This window comes from Lacerta agilis, chromosome 14 (genome assembly GCF_009819535.1).
Source record: "Lacerta agilis isolate rLacAgi1 chromosome 14, rLacAgi1.pri, whole genome shotgun sequence".
NCBI lineage: Eukaryota > Metazoa > Chordata > Lepidosauria > Squamata > Lacertidae > Lacerta > Lacerta agilis.
The window spans coordinates 26,858,952-26,877,949 of record NC_046325.1 but is presented as its reverse complement, the minus strand read 5'-3'; the positions used below and the strand labels follow the sequence as shown (position 1 = coordinate 26,877,949).

Sequence of the window (18,998 nt, the reverse complement as noted above, 5' to 3'; positions counted from 1 at the left end):
AAATAGATCTTTAATATGTGTTTTGACTTAAAATCTGGATCCAGCAGCCACTACACACAACTTTTGCAAGAGTTAGGGCATTTGTTTGTTGGTGGAATTTGGCACCTGTGCAGCTTTCATCATATTTAACAAGCAGCTAGTGCCTAAGTGGTGGAAGGGGTGTGGGGAAGAGGGAATTTGATTTCATTTACAGTGGACTTGGTCAGAGGCTCACAGATTTTTGGATAGCCGTGTTTAGTTTCACAGCACTGTTATCTGGCTCTGTTGTCACTTTTGGAAACAGAAAGGGGAACTAGTGCATAATGATCGGAATCTGTTCATATCGGTAGCTGCTTGGGTAGAAATCACATTTTGCAGGAAGACAGCAGACTTTTTGGTAAAGGGTGGGACATAATCTCCGACTACTGCCTATGCTGGCTGGGTCTGATGGGAGTTGGAGGACCGCGGAAAACCCCATTGTTCCGTTTGGAGATTTCTCTCTCTTTCTGGATAGTATTAACAAAACTCCACAAAGCTCTCATACATTGATTTATTGAAGATAATCAAGGCAAATGTAGAAATATTACTCACATTCCAATAGGCTGTTCTATGGCTCTGAGTGAAGATGGTTAGAAGATTAGAAACCTTCAGTCTTCTTGGAGGCACAAATGAAAGTAGAAGGGGGAATCTTCAGCTCATTCTTATGGAAGGAAACCATGGCTCCTCATTAAATCTGAACTGATCCTTAGTTGGTCTCTAAGGTGCTACTGGAAGGAATTTTTTTATTTTGTTTTGACTTAGTTATACATGTTAGTTAGTAGGGAGTCAGCAGAGGCACTGAATTAAAGCAATGACCTCTACCCATGAACAAGCATTAGACTTAAAGATGTAAACAAAGTGCGTACTGTGGGATTCTAGAGCGTCAGAATTCACAGAGGATAAAAGACTTAACGCGGCAACCCTGTACTCACTTTCCTGGGAGTAAGCTCCATTGACTTTAGTGAGACTGACTTCTGAACATATAGATACCTATGTAGACAGGGTATTGAGTGCATACAGAGCTACATATAGTGCACAGAGAGCTGAGAAAGCAGCAGGACTTCCAGTCCCAGCAAGAGTGGGTCCACTTTTTTGCACCGCGACTCCACTCATTTCGATGATTGCTCCAGTTATATTCAGTTCCTCTTCGCTTAAGAGCTTGGCTTCTACGGTAAACACATTTTCTCTTGTGCTGAAGTCGTTATCGAGGATGCTTCCGACCTTTGCAAACAAGAAAAAGGCAAAATCAGAACTTGCTGCTGTGTAATACCATTACTTGATGAATGGTATCAGTATTGAAAAGCAATAAACATAATGAGGATATAATAAGTGTCTTGCTGAATCAGGCGAAAGTCCAGCATTCTGTCCTCACAGTTGTGAACCATGAAGCCTACAAATAACAAGCTGCCCACTTGTAATTCCCAGGAGCTGATAATTGCCTCTGACAATGGAGGCTAGTACACAGCCATCATGGCTAGCCTGGATAGTCTTACCCTTCATAAATTTGCCTAATTCCATTTTAAAGCCATCGAAGTTCATGCCCATTGCTACACCTGTTGATGGCAAATTCCCTAGTATAGTTCTTTTGTCTGTCCTAAATCTCCCAACATTTAGCTTCATCGGATCACTCCCGGGGTCTAGTACAGGCATAGGCAAACTTGGCCCTCCAGATGTTTTGAGACTACAATTCCCATCATACCTGACCAGTGGTCCTGTTAGGGATGATGGGGCTTGTAGTCCCAAAACATCTGGAGGGCCGAGTTTGCCTATGCCTGGTCTAGTATTATGAGAGTCGTGTATGTATGGATGTCTCCATCCACTTTCTCCCCAAACCAGGCATACTTTTATATACCTCTATCATGTCCTCCTCTTACTTGCAATTTTTATAAACTAAAAACCCTCATATGTTGTAACACTTTTCTCCTAGTGGAATTGCTCCAGCCCCTTGATCAGTCTGATGCCCTTTCCTGAAACTTTTTCAGCTTCTACAGTGACCAGAATTGTACACAATAGTCCCACGTGTAGTTGCACCATAGATTTGTGTAATGGCATTATGATACAGGCACAGAATTCACCTTTTTTGACAGCTGCTGCACGATGAGTTGACATTTTCATTGATCTATCCACTACAACCTGAGGGTTGATTTCCTGGCCAATTTAGACATATTAGCGTTTATGTGAGGTTAGTTTTTGGGCACCAATGTTAATCACTTTACACTTGTTTAACACTGAATTCCATTTTTGCCATGCCCATTCAATTCATTACATTAATGAAAGGTGCAGCATGCATCACTGTAGAATTCCTATTGTGAGTTTATACTGTGCAGTAAGTATTTGTTGTCGTTCAGTCGTGTCCGACTCTTCGTGACCCCATGGACCAGAGCACGCCAGGCACGCCTATCCTTCACTGCCTCTCGCAGTTTGGCCAAACTCATGTTAGTAGCTTCGAGAACACTGTCCAACCATCTCATCCTCTGTCGTCCCCTTCTCCTTGTGCCCTCCATCTTTCCCAACATCAGGGTCTTTTCTAGGGAGTCTTCTCTTCTCATGAGGTGGCCAAAGTACTGGAGCCTCAACTTCAGGATCTGTCCTTCTAGTGAGCACTCAGGGCTGATTTCTTTGAGAATGGATAGGTTTGATCTTCTTGCAGTCCATGGGACTCTCAAGAGTCTCCTCCAGCACCATAATTCAAAAGCATAATTCAAAAGCATAATTCCAGCACCATAATTCAAAAGCATAATTCTTCGGCGATCAGCCTTCTTGATGGTCCAGCTCTCACTTCCGTACATTACTACTGGGAAAACCATAGCTTTAACTATACGGACCTTTGTCGGCAAGGTGATGTCTCTGCTTTTTAAGATGCTGTCTAGGTTTGTCATTGCTTTTCTCCCAAGAAGCAGGCGTCTTCTAATTTCGTGACTGCTGTCACCATCTGCAGTGATCATGGAACCCAAGAAAGTGAAATCTCTCACTGCCTCCATTTCTTCCCCTTCTATTTGCCAGGAGGTGATGGGACCAGTGGCCATGATCTTAGTTTTTTTGATGTTGAGCTTCAGACCATATTTTGCGCTCTCCTCTTTCACCCTCATTAAAAGGTTCTTTAATTCCTCCTCACTTTCTGCCATCAAGGTAGTATCATCAGCATATCTGAGGTTGTTGATATTTTTTCCAGCAATCTTAATTCCGGTTTGGGATTCATCCAGTCCAGCCTTTCGCACGATGAATTCTGCATATAAGTTAAATAAGCAGGGGACAATATACAGCCTTGTCGTACTCCTTTCCCAATTTTGAACCAATTAGTTGTTCCATATCCAGTTCTAACTGTAGCTTCTTGTCCCACATAGAGATTTCTCAGGAGACAAATGAGGTGATCCGGCACTCCCATTTCTTTAAGAACTTGCCATAGTTTGCTGTGGTCGACACAGTCAAATGCTTTTGCGTAGTCAATGAAGCAGAAGTAGATGTTTTTCTGGAACTCTCTAGCTTTCTCTATAATCCAGCGCATGTTTGCAATTTGGTCTCTGGTTCCTCTGCCCCTTCGAAATCCAGCTTGCACTTCTGGGAGTTCTCGGTCCACATACTGCTTAAGCCTGCCTTGCAGTAAGTATTACGTTGTTCATTTTTATTAGAAAACATACACCTGCAAATTCAGTGGGACTTATTCCTCAATAAGCACACAAAGGGTTGCTGCCTTTAAAAAATAAATTCCTAAGCTTGACTTGTAGCCACAATACTTACTCACAGCCATATGGAAGAGTTATGTGTGCTGATTTGATGGATCAGCCAAGGATGCGCACAAACCTTATACTTGTGAATGTGCAGTAGTGACATTCTGCATATCTTTAACCTCGCCCATTTCCAGGAAAAGTATCTTCTAGTGGTCTCTCCCTCTGCCTTAAGCACTAACTGGAATTCTCCCTTACCAGTGCAAGCTGACTGTTCACAATCTTCTTCTCCACAGATTCTGCCAGGAGTATCAGCTGCTCCTCTGTCAATTCTGGAAAAGTGAGGAATATTGTCAGTTTCATGAATGGGTTCCATTCTGTGAAATGCAAGGCAAAAGCAGGGACCTGGCAAAGATTTCAAGGATTTTCAGTTAGCAGCTGTAAGTTGTCTCACTGTTCTCAAAATAATTACTTGTCTTCCTCTATGGCTATCTCCCTTAAGTGTGCATGCACACAAAAGCTCATACCAAAAACAAACTTAGTTGGTCTCTAAGGTGCTACTGGAAGGAATTTTTTATTTTATTTTGTTTTGACTCAAAGTGCTCTGTTTAGGAATCAGAGAATCTAAGAGTTCATTTTTGGGGAGGATTATGTCCAGCACTTCTGGCAAAGGAGTGGTGCAGGATCAATATATATATGGAAGATAACTGTTGTCACATTCTGGCATCTCCAGCATCTGTCCTGAAGATTGCGGGGCTGTTTGAGATGAGTGGGAGTCCTACAGTTTGAGCCCTGCCCACTGATAATCCTTAATCCTACCTGTAGGATGCCTCTGTCTAGCCCAAACACTCTGAATTTATAAAGGTATCCCATTTGGTTGCCTTATGTAGTTGTGGCAAGACATGGAAGAGAATTATTTTTTGTAAATGATTGAACCAACGTCATCTGTCATAATCAGAACTGTAAGAAAAAGTGTAAAAGCTTATGGATAGCTAAGGTCCAGGCTGCACATTCATCAGGTAGGAGTTTGCAAAGACTGAATTCCTTGAGCATCACAACTAGAAAATGATAATCAAATACCACCATATCTCAAATTTTGGGGGGCAGGTGTGAGCTTTCAACCACCTTGAGTTCTGGCATCTGTCTTAAAGATGATCTGAGAGCCAGCGTGGTGTAGTGGTTAAGAGCGATAGACTCGTAATCTGGGGAACCGGGTTCGCTTCCCCGCTCCTCCACATGCAGCTGCAGGGTGACCTTGGGCTAGTCACACTTCTCTGAAGTCTCCCAGCCCCACTCACCTCACAGAGTGTTTGTTGTGGGGGAGGAAGGGAAAGGAGAATGTTAGCCGCTTTGAGACTCCTTCGGGTAGTGAAAAGCGGAATATCAAATCCAAACTCTTCTTCTTCATCTGTCCTTCCACCCTTACTTTCAGCTGCTCCTGGGCTGAAATGTTATCCATTCAAGTCAAATGCTTGATTCTGATATTTTGAGAGGGATAATGCTTACCATCTAGAGCGTAAAGGAAGTAGAGGACTGCCTCAACAAGGTCAGCGAAAATGGCCCCACTGGAATCTTGTAAATTCTCCACCAAGTCTCGCAGCTCTGGCTTGCCAGCCTTCAGCTCGAATTGACTGGTGCCTTCAAGGGCCTCTTCCAGCTGAGAGTGTAGGTTACAGTAAAATATGTTAATGGCAAATGGTGGGTACATTAACGTATGGCCTGAGATTTGGCCATGTGTAGCACATATATGAAAGTAGGGCTTGGTAGGTGATGAGTATCGCTTTATTTGTAAGCGGCTGTGAACATCAAGACTCTGGACCATTTGGCGATTTTTATTTAGATGTGGCACAATCCACAAAGCCTAGAAACATTAGGAAACAGCATGACTCTCTTGGGCAGGGAGTATTGCAGTGCAGGAGCTGAGAGCCTAATGATAGACTGGACTGTTACTAATAAGTAAAGTAAGATTGTAATGAGAGGGTTCTATCATGTCAATAGGGCAAGGTTAAAGGAAGGGCAGAGAAGTTCTGGCAGAGATATGAGAACTGCCAGATCCTAAGGAAGGACTCAACCCACAACTGGAAACTGTATGATAAATAATCTTTTCAGTTGCAAACCCCTCACCCACACCCTGAAAAACCTTTTACTAATGTTGAACACAGCCATTGGTTTCATTTTTTTGTCCTACTTCTCTCTATTTCTAAGTGGTTCAAATGTCTTTCGGCATTTATAACTGGTCATACAAACCCCTGATTGTTGAGAGGCAATGTCTGTCTGTTGCTACATTTTTCTTCTAAAGCTGGGCCTTTTGAGTCTCTAATTCGGGTCTGGAACTGTTAATCTGTTGAACATTCTATTTAACACATCACTTCACTGCCAGTTTTTTTTTTTAGTTTATAGAACAATTCTGAAGATTTTAAAAAGTATGCTTTTGTTTGTACTAGGATTTGTTTGTGTATACAGTGGTACCTTGGTTCTTGAACTTAATCCATTCTGGGAGTCTGTTCAATTCCCAAAACCGTTCAAAAACCAAGGTGCAGTTTTTGATTGGCTGCAGGAGCTTCCTGCAGCCAATCGGAAACCGCAGAACCTGCATTGGACGTTTGACTTCTGAAAAATGTTCGCAAACCGGAACACTCACTTCTGGGTTTGCAGCGTTCGGGAGCCAATTTGTTAGACAACTAAGCCATTTGGGAACCAAGGTGCCACTGTATTACATTATTATTTCTGAACCACACTGCAATATGTTAATTTAAGAGTGATATATAAATGAAATCCTAAAGTAAAATAAAAATTAAAAAAAGCTTTACCTGGAGCTCCAGTTCCTGCAACAAGTCATTCTCTCTCATTATCACCAGAAAGCCAGTTAGAAATTTGCCACACAGCATCGCAGATAATGAAGAGAATGTTACAAGTTCTTCCTTGACTTCCTGCTGTATGTCTTTACTCTTGTGTTCTCTGATGATTCCTGAGATCACTGGCAGCATAGACAGAATTAGAGATTAGGGGAAGGGACAAAACATAGGGTTCACAAATCTGATACTACTCCATGTTACTGAAAAGAACCTCAGAATACCTGTAAGATACCTTTTCTCCCTGTAGGGCTACTAACAATGCTGGAGGTTGTGGTGGGGTTAGAAATAGGAAACACTCATTCCCTCAGTGTCACTGCCTTGATGAAAACCAGAACTAGCACCTTGAAGGGCTGGATTATCTGTATCTATGCAGTACCTAGGACCCACAAAAAAGTTTGGGGCCCACCAAAAAACTTCAATTAAAGCAAATTATTGTTCAATTAAGCCATTTAACATTTATTCTGGACTGCAACCCCCATCAGTTTTTGCTGGCTGGGACTGATGGGAGTTGTAGTCAAGAATATCTAGAGAGTGTAGGTCATCCTCATAGGTCATCTAGAGAAGCCTTGGAGTACCAGCTTCTCATGGTGCATATAGCTTTGATGCTGGTACTCTGGAAATGTTAACATTCCCCCCTCCCCATTTTTGCCCAGGACAAGTGATAAATATGCTTGGTGCCATCTGCAAAGTATTTGATTTCGGTGTCCAGGAACGTATAACATTTTCTATATCTGAAGGTCACGATAATATTTCAGTTTGATAAAATAAAGTAAGTCTGATAAAAACAACAAAGGTTTTATTTTGCCTAAATATTAGTGGTATTGGTTTTTTAAATCCCACACGGCACAAGATCTATTGTCTTCCTTCAGAATCATCAAAAACATCTTTACTGAGACATTGCAATGTATAAAAAGTTAACCGAAACAGTAGTTTTCTGATTTCCCACCTCAAGACCCACATTTAATTCCAACCTACGCAGGTGGTGCTGTGGGTTAAACCACAGAGCCTAGGGCTTGCTGATCAGAAGGTCAGCGGTTCGAATCCCCGCGACGGGGTGAGCTCCCGTTGCTCTGTCCCTGCTCCTGCCCACCTAGCAGTTTGAAAGCACGTCAAAGTGCAAGTATATAAATAGGTACCGCTCCAGCGGGAAGGTAAACGGCGTTTCTGTGCACTGCTGTGGTTCGCCAGAAGCGACTTAGTCATGCTGGCCACATAACCTGGAAGCTGTACACCGGCTCCCTCGGCCAATAAAGTGAGATGAGCACCACAACCCCAGAGTCGTCCGCGACTGGACCTAATGGTCAGGGGTCCCTTTACATTTACCATTCTGAAATCTACTTACTTTTTCTGTCAGTTGAATCACATTGTCGAACCATTTTATCTGGAAACAAAGAGGCAATCAGTGCAATTTTAATGTATTGACACAGTATGATCACACCTCTGAGTTTTCCATCAATAATCTGACTGCTGCATGGTGAACAAATGGAAGCTCCCAACTACTTTTCATGGTCTATTTTGGAAGTTTTTTAAAGTTGTATTAGGTGACACAACAGAATCTTGAGGCACCTTAAACAAGGAGTGTTCACTTGTGACTCTCTAATTGTTGGATTCCAACCTAGTCTGGCCAATAGTGAGAGATGGTGTGAGTTGTAATCCAGCAACATCATAAGAGGGCAGATGGATGTAGGCAGGTGGGGGGGGGAAATGTAGGGTCAACGGGGAAAGAAATGCAAAACAACAACAACAACAACAACAGACTCTGACAACTCCGTTTGTGGAATGCTCTCCCCAGGGATAAAACGTTTCTCTGTAACCAGGCCTTTGACTGATTATAAACATTCTATGCCCTTTTAACTGTGTCTGTGGGAGGGGGTTTATTGGTTTGCTTTTTGTCTTTTTATGCAATTTGTGTTCTTATTTTGTGAACCACCCTGTGATCTTCGGATGTATGCAAATTTTAAATAACTGCTTACTTACATTAAACCTTAAATGTAAAATACTTTTTTTAAATTATAGGTAAAATAAGTACAGCGGTAATTCACAAAACAGTGTTATGATAAGCAAGTTCACAGGGCAATCATATGCTATATTCACTTACCGAAAATAAAATCCTATTGAAGTTCAATGAGGCTTAATTTCATTTAGGTGTGTAGTCTAACAGATGCCAGCCTGACATAGATAACGGAGATCGGGCTTCCTCTGAAAGGGCTATGCCCACCAGCCAAAGTCAGTGGAAGTCACATATAGCACCTCCAAGGTATAAACTGGATCCTTTGCTGGGGCTTATAAGTTTGGGCCCCGAGGTAAGTTGCCCTCCAGCTGTTTTGAGACTACAACTCCCATCATCCCTAGCTAACAGGACCAGTGGTCAGGGATGATGGGAATTGTAGTCCCAAAACAGCTTGAGGGCCAAGTTTGGCCATGCCTGCTCTAAGAGAATGTTTGACAAAGATTTATAATTACAATTTTAACAGTTTCTGATTTATTTATTTTGGAATACTATTTCAACCATAGTTAGTTAATGTGTGTGTACTTGTGTTACTTTTTCATGCTTTTATTTTATGGGGCACATTGAGAAGCTTTCGAACTTTTAGAAGTGGTATAAAAATACTTTAAACCAGTTTTCTGCAGAATGAAATCCAGAAAGACTGTCCTCCTGTGCACACTTACAGGCGAGTAAGCTGCATTTAAATCAGTGGCCCATCTAAATAAATATGCTTAGGATCGCACTGCAGTTCACATGGGACAAGAACACATTTTATTCTATTCAGAGAAATTAGAAAGTACATATAACATTGACAGATGTTATATTATGCTGTGGCTGGAGAGTATCTGTAATAGCATTCACATTTTCTTCCCTTCCCTTCTCAGTTCCTTTACATTTCAGGAAAATAAAGATTTCATACCATTGTACCTAACTGTCGGGACGCGGGTGGCACTGTGGGTTAAACCACAGAGCCTAGGGCTTGCCGATCAGAAGGTCGGCGGTTTGAATCCCCGCAACAGGGTGAGCTCCCGTTGTTCGGTCCCTGCTCCTGCCAACCTAGCAGTTCAAAAGCACGTCAAAGTGCAAGTAGATAAATAGGTACCGCTCCAGCGGGAAGGTAAACGGTGTTTCTGTGCGCTGCTGTGGTTCGCCAGAAGCGGCTTAGTCATGCTGGCCACATGACCTGGAAGCTGTACGCCGGCTCCCTCGGCCAATAAAGTGAGATGAGCGCTGCAACCCCAGAGTCGTCCATGACTGGACCTAATGGTCAGGGGTCCCTTTACCTTTACCTAACTGTCATCACCCTACATCTCTATTAGATGCTGGATTTCTCTGCCATCAAGTATATCTGTAAAGAACATATTTTAATCTAGGATAGAGAGAGTTTTCAAAGAGCCAAAGTTGGAATGATTCAGCTACTGTTACCCATGGTGTTGTCGTCACTGCTGTTGTTGTCAATAGGCTTCACATGACCTGCTACAAACAGCCAAATATCCCCTGCTTCAAGTTGAATCAAATGACAATACGGGATTTTTTTTCCTTTTCCCCAAATATCATATCAGGCCAGGAAAAAAATGGGTGTGATGTGAATACAGCAATGACACTCTCAAGCTATCTCTATCACTCTGTCAAATGTCTTTTAAAAAATAAAAATGGATCTCCTAAAATGTGCTTACCAAAAGTTCCTCTTCCCTTGGATGGATAGTGTGAAATACCTGGGAGAAAGAGCAAAAAGGTACTAGTTTACATAAAGTGTGTGAATAATTATGGCATTTTGTTTTAATAGTCAAATGTGTGAGCATTTTTTTTCTTACCAGTGATATATAAATTTGGGAAGGAAAGTAGACAGTGGATCCTAAGATGGCTAAATTATTATTTTTAATACATATTATTCATTTTCCAATAAAAATCTTCCAATTATTAACAAATCATTTATCATATCATATCATATATTGAATCTTATACAATATTACCACTAAGATGGCTATATTAAGGAAGTTCACAGAAGGAAAATTTCCCATTCCCACCACCTCCATGCCCCACAAACAGGCTCTTTGAAATGGGGGGGGGCTCTCCTGAATAATGTGAGATGGGGCAAAAGGGCTATGGGGGAGATGAGAAACCTTCATTCCACAAGTTAACTTTTCTGAGGAGCCATGCCATTTTTGGCCCATTCACTGAAATAATTCCTTATTTATGCCAGTATTGAGATAGAACTGGACGCTGCGTTGAAAACCAGCATCAAGACTCATCTGTGTGGATTGAACCGAGGAGTGCTGGGTGCCCTGACTCAGAGCCTTTTAAAAAGTAATTGCTTTGGTGCACCCCAGGTCCTCTCCCGTTTTGGGCTGCAGGAAGTAAGTGGGAGGGCGGTGGCAGCAACTACTGGAGAATAAGACCCACAGGCAGCACTGCAGGTCTGCTGTGTTGCTGTTGGGCAAGGGAGAAGGTGGGAGAGGCTTTGCTTGAGCATCCCTTCTTTGCCACAAGTCCCCCCTCAGCAAGGCAGCTAAGTCACAGTGGTCTAGGCCTCAAACCAAAAGTATCTTACATGCATCTCTCTCTGCAAATAATAGTTGCTTGGCTCTGAATGCCAGAATGCAGGATTTGGGGATGACGATTGCTTTCTTACTGCCTCTGCCACCCTAGAACATGAAAGGAGAATTTGGATCAACCACATGGAACAAAATTTGACTGCAAGGATGTGTGTGTTTTTTCCTCCCCACCCCAACCCCCTCTTATTTCATGAAAGTCTGCAACTCGAACCTGACCTTCAGTTTCAGATTGATGAAGGTGTCGTAAAAGATGTTGCCTTCAGCATTGCTGGATTCCCTGAACTCTGTCTCTTCCACGGTCTCCACTGCCTCGTTGATCACAAACAGGTCCCTTTGAATCATCTTTGATTGTTTAATGAACTCATGTTCCAAGTTGATTTTCCTGAAGAAATATGTGTTAATAGAACAAAGTGCATTAAATAGCAATGGATATACAAACAACAATGCAGTGTCTCTTCGGCAATCTACGTCGTAGTTCCAAACTCCAATCAATACAATATTTTTTCACAAGGTACAATCCTGTAACATTTGGTTTCTCTTCCACTGAAGCGTTCCTGATTATCTGGACCCATTTCATCTGAGTCCAAGCATGGTTTCGTGACTGAATCAGCCTTGATTGCCCTGCTGAAATGTGACGCAGGAGTGTGACCGTGTCACTTACCCGACATCTCAGCAGCTTGGTATTTTATGTGAGTGGGAGGCATATATGCAATATTTCTGGGTGTAAATAAATAAATTCTGTGGCTTGTGCCATGTGAGTGGGTGGGACATAGTTGAATTAAGTTTAGAAGTAGCTGTAGCTAAATGAATTCTGCTCTTGGAACTGGTAATTAACTCTAGTTGACTTTGGAATCAGAGAACATAACAACAACAACAACAACAACAACACATTTGTTACCTACCCTTCACCAGCAGGTCCCAGAGTGGGGTACAACAATTTAAAATTCATACTGTACATTCTGGCGTATAAGACTAGTTTTTAATCCAGGAAAATCATCTCAAAAGTCGGGGGTTGTCTTATACGCCGGGAGGAGAATCTGTGGCCGAGTATATCTCAAACTCTATATTTTAACTGGAAAAGTTGGGGGTCGTCTTATACGCCCAGTCATCTTATACGCCGGAAAATACGGTACTTAAAAATAGTTACAACAGAGTACAGTCTCAGGAATAGGATGAGCCCAGAAAACGCAAATCCCAGGTACCTAAGGTCAGCGTAAAGAGGTGTGTCTTCAGCATTCACTGAAAGATGTATAGTGAAGATGCCAGACAGACCTCTGTGGGGAGGGAATTACAGCTTAGAGGCTGCCACAAATAATGCCCTCTCCTCCCCCCCCCCACTTCTGAAGCAGGTGAAACAACCAAGAGGGCCCCTTCTACTGATCTTAACATATGGGAGGATCTGTAGGAAAGGAGATGGTCTCTTTGAAAGTGTAATGGGCGATGTTGAGTCCAGTTGGGTATATGAGGTCAATATCTGAAACTGCTGTTTTCTGCCAGCCTTACCCATTTCTTGTTGCAGAATCGAGGAGTTGGGGGTGGACATATATCTTCCTCACGTTCACAGACCTCGAATGAGACATACTAACAGCCGCCGTCGCTTCTACTCTTGTCTCTTCAACCCGCCCACCAATATTTCCCTCCGCTTTTCCGTCTACGTGGTCCACAACGGTGATTGAACCTAAACCTTGGACTTCTGGAGATAAAAAATTGAGAAAAATCAATGACAACAAAAGGGACACTAGAACAACAAGTGTAACTTAAGTCCATCGGGCTCATTGTCTTCTCTACCCTGTCTAGCTGTGGTTCTCTTGAGTTTCCCAGCCCTAGAGATACTGAAGGGCAACCCAGGACTTCCTTAATGCAAAGCATGCTTTTTGCCATGGTGTTAAGGCTTGAAGATTCCAATAAGTGGTTTTTAAAAACAATATAATCAGTGCTATTTTTCTAGAAAAAGAGTTCCCGGAACTCATAATGAATGCCTCCACCGTTCTCTGATGAGGGGTGCCAGAACTGAGTTCCAACTGAAAAAAACACCCCAGAATATAATTATGGAAAACAGAATAACATGAGTTATAAATAAGATTCTTCGAGAGATTTTGTGGGAAGGAGGGGGTTGGAAATTTGCCATCTATGAACTCCCTTAAGAGGGTTGGACTAGATGACCGTTGGCTCCCTTTCAACTCTATGGTTCTATCCAAGTCAAAACTAAGGATAAAACAGCATAACTGTGAGTAAATGTTTCAAAATGCTACGGCACTACCACAAACCACTGAGAAAAATGGGACAAGAAATATGCTCTAAAAGAATGCTAAAATACTCGTGAAATTGGATTACGCACCCTGCATTTTTCTTGCCAAATCATGGAATGCACACAGCCCTGTAAATAATGTGTGAAGGAGAATGAGCCTGAAATTGTCTAAACCAGAGTGAGGAACCTGTAGGCCACCAGAGGTTGTTGGACTCTTAACTTCAACGAACCCCAGCCTCCATGGTTCATGGCTAGAAATTCAGGGAGTTGAAAGCCAGCAACAAATGGAAGGCCAGAGGTTCTTCCACCTCTGCTCTACACACTTACCTGGGAGTAAGTCCCATTAAACTCAATATGGCTTCCTTCTGAATTTGTATGTTTAGCTTTGTAAATATTGGCAATTACCTAGTTTTGCAGCATGGTCTCCCGATAACAGCACATCACTTAGCTTGTATTCAGTTTTCTGAAAACGTCTGGTCTGCCACCACGACTGCTTTCTCTTTCTTTGAACCAGGCAGAGAGGCCTAAAATGATGTTGGTCTATAACACTTCGTACTGGGATCAAATCTCCTGCTGGGTCCAGTTCCTTGGACAAAGATTTGGTTGCCTTATGAAACAACATTTCTGAGATGTATGCAAGACTTGCCGTTTGACCTGGATGGAGAAACGAGAAAGGAAACAAACTCGTAAACTGTGTAGGGTGTGTTGTGCAATCTGCTGCAGAATGCCTTCCCCCTTTCCAAACAATAATTCCTTCCAGCCTTCAAAGCAGTTTTTAAATAGGTGTAGATGTATAGTCCCTGCTCCAATGCTATTTCCTGAGGCCAGTCATGTAGGGAGACATGGAACCACTGTGGAACGGTGCTTCCAACCCCCCAATTCACAGAGATGATTCCAGGAGGATACCTCGGTCAATGGAATTAAAAGCCATTCCCCAAGAAAAACGCACATTTCATGCTGAACAGGGCCAATTTCATGCCAAAACCAAGCCAAAACCCACATTGGAATGGTTCCAGATAAAGTCATACCTCGGAAGTCGAATGCCTTGCGAGTCGAACATTTTGGTTCCCGAATGCCACAAACCTGGAAGTGAGTGTTCCAGTTTGTGAATGTTATTTGGAACTGGAACGTCCGACGCAGGTTCCAATTGGCTGCAAGAGCTTCCTGCAGCCAATCAGAAGCCACACCTTGGTTTCCGAACGTTTTGGAAGTCAAACGGACTTCCAGAATGGCTTCTGTTCGACTTCCGAGGTACGACTAAAGGGTTTCCTCCCAAAGTACCTGCAGCTCAGCTTCCGCTACCTTCTCCAACATCTTGCCCCTAAAATAGTATTGGTGAATAGAAGGCAATTGTTAAGGATCTTGGGGTCCTGAGAGGGGTTCCCCCCCGCCCAGAATGGATGCACCACCACATGCTTCAAGGCATTTCTATCAAATACCTTTGCAATAACTTCCTATTTTATAATCTTTCCCATGCATTCTCTATCTGCCTTGCTTTACTTCTTCAGCTTCTGTTGAAATTTCCTAACTGCAATGCTATATGTAGGGTTAGTATCCCAATTCAATGTCTTCATAATCTTGAAAGCACTTGATTCCCCCCCCCAATAATCTGAAAATGATTTATTATTTATATATGTGTTTGTGGATATGCCAAGTCTTACATGTTGCCATCATTTGGTGGCAGCATGGCCAGCTCAGGATCCTTTCCAAGCCCAGTTCTGCCACCTCCCTGCCAACAGGGATACCAGCAACAGGAGATTTGGGTGAGTACATTGAGACATTCTGTGTCGGCTGAGGTTGTCAGTCAGGCAAGGGCTGTGCAGAGGGACACTTCTGCCTTTCGAAACCCCCTCCAGCCTGGTGGATCAGGAGCTTGTATTACATTTCTTTCTTCACGCTAGCTAAAATAATGTTCTCTGAACGGCTTAGAATAAATGAGTAAAAATAAAACACAAAACAAAACCCCCAAAGCTGCATGAATAACAGCAAAAGAAAAACTCAGATTAATCTACTAAGGCTGTAATTCAGTGGGATTCAACAGAGCTTACTTCTGAGTAGATATGCACACTGCTTTTTTCTCGAGAAATAGGTGCCGGCACTCACCATGAAGTTGTTAACAGTAATTTTTACAATGAATTTTTATTAGGTTTTTTTTTTCCAAAAAAGTGACAAACTGATGCAGACACATGGAAAATTGAATTTAAGATTGGGAAAAGAAACAGGGGCATACCCAGGATCAAAACTGGGGGGGGGGGCAAGCCATGGTCGCTCAGGTTGTGACATTTCAGCACGGAAAAGGTGAATGAAACCAAAATTTTAAGAAAATTATATATAATTATAGCAGTGCTTTATTATGATAGTTATTACAATGATTTGCTTGAAATTTTTTTTTTTATTCTAGTTACATGTCTTATTAATACTAATATCATTTTTCTTGGGTTTGAAGAAAACTTGTTCAAAACTTTTGTTTCAATCCAGTCCTGAGGGTAAAATCCCAACTTTACACAGTATAGAAGCATTTAAATTGGTTTATTCCTACAGCCTTGACTGTAAAGCATGCTTAAATTCAAGTGTGCCAATTTACATGGAATATTTCTCCTTTATATAGAATTGCATTCTTCTATATATACTGATCCAACCCCAGTGGATCAAGCCCAAAACCTGATCACAAGTGACTTTAAGCCATGTGAAGGGGGGGGGGAAGTGATGTAAACAACATTAAGGATAGCATTGTGGTGGGTTGTACTAGATGACCCTTGGGGGTCCCTTTCAACTCTATGATTACATTCCTTCTGTCTCTGCACTTTAAAGCCTATCTGCTACCCTTCTCCTTTCAACTTACTTTAGAAACAGGAGTTGTCTCCTTCAGAGAAATTCTTTACATGCAAAGTGGAGATCTCTCCTCTCTCAAATAGCAAATTTAAAAACTGGAAGGTATGACGACATGGCTGCGATGTGAGCAGCCAGCTGCTCTCAGGACAGCATGAAATAAGGGGGGGAAAAGTGTGCGAGGATCAATTATAGGGAGGGAGGGGACGCAGTTCAACTGGGGTGGGGAAGCCTGTGCCTGTGTCTGCAAAACGGGGAGCCACATGGCAAGGACTTGGGGGGTGTCGAGGACAAAAAGGCGCCGGGGAAGGGTTCCCCCCCCCCCGGTTGCCGTGTGAGAGATCTCGAGGGAGGGAAAGAGGTGGCAGGCGGCATGGCCAGGAAGCCAGCGCGGCGGGCCCTTCTTCCCCCAAGGCTGAGGCAAGCGGGTGAGACCTCCAGCAGCAGCAGGTCCACCGCTCTCCACCGACTCTGGTGGGGCTGAGGACTCCCTGCGCCCCCAGTGGCAGCTTCAGGAACTGCAGAGCTATTTCCTAGCTCTGTTCAGCTGTCTGCTCTACCCTGGAGTCCCGGTCTACTCGGCTCTTCCGTGGAGGGGGGGGGTAGCTTGCTTCTAGGGGGGGCATCTGCCCCCCCCCGTACGCCCATGAAAACAAATACTGTAGAAACTACAGCAGCACTGTCTGACTCCACCCTGTGACAAACCAGAGGAACGAGAACATTTCTGAAAGAGAAATTTAAAAGGAAATGCTTCAGGCTACCCATGAGGCATCTTAAACATTGGCTTCCAATTTCTTTCTTTCCTGCTTCTTCAACAAGCCATCTGAATAAATCCCTTCACAGTCTGAGACTATTTAGAGATCAGATAACAAGAAACATATCATCAGCCACCCCTGAGGAAAGTCGTTTTCCTGTTTCCTTCTTATCGTCCCGTCCCTAAAAATAAGAGATCCGTTCTTCTTCAACCGAACAAAAAAGCAACAGAGAAATAACTCAGCTGAATGAACCTCTTCATAGTATCATTCAGCACTTCTTACCTCCCCTGTACTTTAACAGCAATTTTTGAGAAAAGGCAAAAGGCTGGTTCCTTGGCTTTCAGCAGTTGTATTTTTCTGGTTTCTGTTTCAGTTTCAGTTTCAGGGAGCTACACACTCCACTACTTTATTTCACTCCTTTTTTCGTCAATGCTGCCAAGTTTCCTAGGAATGCTTTCACAAATCCGTCACCCCGGGGACAGGGAGGTGAGTCAATGAGGTGATAATGAGAATTTAAGATTGTTTAGGACAGATGAGCTCAATTTCAAAAGGTGCTGCATTGCATAACAGAAACTTTAGCGAGTCAAGTCTGTACAAAGAAAGTCCGGGACTCCCAACTCCCATCAACCCCAGCCAGCATGAATGAGCATGATGGGAATTGTAGTCCAAAAAAATCTGCGAGTGTAGCGGAATGCTTGTTATCCGTGCTAAAGCCAGTTTTTAGCAAGCAGGGGACCAGATTAGAAAAACAGGGTGAGCAGACAGAGTTTGGAGCTTGATTCTCTCTTTGCTACAGTTACTGGAATAGAAACTGTTATGCCCAACTCTAAAATATTAAAGTAACAGACCCCACAAGTGTGTCTGTTTTCCAGGGACATCCCCGGATTTTCCGAACCTGTCCCGGTTTCTGATTTGATCCCAGAGTGTCCCGCTTTTCCTTAAGACGTCCCTATTTTCTTCAGAGAAATGATGGCGGTTTTGGAGTTATCTGACCCCCCCCCCCAGCCATCAGAAGGGAGTCCTCCATAGGGAAGGGTTTTTTTGTTTAATTTTTTTGTGTTTTTTTAATCAATAAGAAACGTTGTTGTTGTTGTTTTCGTCGTGATTTTTCATACAGAATGTTTATTGACATGAGCTCATACAAAATGCAGTAAGAATAATGAATGTAAAAATAGAAAAAAAAATGAAATGAGAATACAGAGGGGAGGGGAAAACCAGGAGACAACTGAGAGTGCAATGCCACATACATTTATCACATATAAGAAAAAGGTGAGTCAAATCAGTTCTCAATAAAGCCTCTCCACATATTTACCTGTGGAGCAGGGGGTTTAGTGGGCTGTGTGGGCGAGTTAACATAGAAAAAGTTATAACAAGTCGAATGAAAGTGGTCTATCCTTGGTGAACCATTAAAGACTCTCCGTTTGTGTTCCAGGTGTTCTGACAGTGCAATTGTTCCACACTTTCACTAGCCACTCCTCTCAGGAAGGAGGGGAGTCAGATTTCCAGTGGGAAACCACTGACCTCCTGGCTGTGGCAAGTAGCATAAACACAAGAGATTTATGCATGATGGATGAAGTTGGTACCAGGATCCAAGGATAGGAGCACTAAGGCTGGGTCTGGGGACAGTACCTGAGAGGTGATGGTGGAGACAGTTTCAAAAATTTGGGTCCAAAATCTCTAAACTATGCATTTTATTATGTTTTTAAATATGCTGGAAGGTGCCCAGATGGCTAAATTTTGCGTCCTCTTCAGCAATCTGTTTGAATAGTCCCTTTCACAGACTGAGATGAGAGAACCCAAACTGCCACTAAGAATCACAGGGATCTCTGCTTCAACAGCAGATTGAACAAAGAAACAGCTAATACATTTTCAAAGCCAGCTCCCCACACCCACACCCACCCAAATCACTTACTGCAAACTCTGAATATTTCTTACCTCTCCTGTAACTGGAGTGCAAATTTTCAGAAAAGGATGGTTCCTTGCTTTTAAGCAATCACAACTACTTCTGGGTATCATGTCTCGTGTTTTCCACACTTCTGTTGCAAATAAGGGGGGGGGGGGAATCCAACTTCCTTTTGTAGCAGAT

The 18,998-nt window shown here is 42.8% G+C and overlaps 1 protein-coding gene across 1 annotated transcript; it reads right to left on the bottom strand.

Moving 5' to 3' along the window:
• Positions 1-783: 783 nt before the first annotated feature.
• GSDMA (gasdermin A) lies at positions 784-17,287 on the bottom strand. Its single transcript, XM_033170249.1, has 11 exons — positions 17,195-17,287; positions 13,734-13,982; positions 12,584-12,773; positions 11,297-11,462; positions 11,077-11,170; positions 10,202-10,240; positions 7,881-7,919; positions 6,494-6,660; positions 5,190-5,340; positions 3,942-4,015; positions 784-1,239 (listed from the first exon to the last, which is right to left on the bottom strand). Exons 2-11 carry the CDS (start codon positions 13,948-13,950, stop codon positions 1,009-1,011), a joined length of 1,368 nt encoding a protein of 455 aa, XP_033026140.1. The 5' UTR covers positions 13,951-13,982; positions 17,195-17,287; the 3' UTR covers positions 784-1,008.
• Between the last annotated feature and the right edge of the window lie 1,711 nt (positions 17,288-18,998).

Coding starts and splice junctions, on each gene's coding strand:
- GSDMA (XM_033170249.1), bottom strand. CDS start 13,950: ATGTTGTTTCATAAGGCAACCAAATCTTTGTCCAAGGAACTGGACCCA. Junction 7,920..10,201: donor CAAGGGAAGAGGAACTTTTG/GTAAGCACATTT, acceptor CTTTGTTTCCAG/ATAAAATGGTTCGACAATGT. Junction 1,240..3,941: donor TGAACAGTCAGCTTGCACTG/GTAAGGGAGAAT, acceptor TTGTTTGCAAAG/GTCGGAAGCATCCTCGATAA.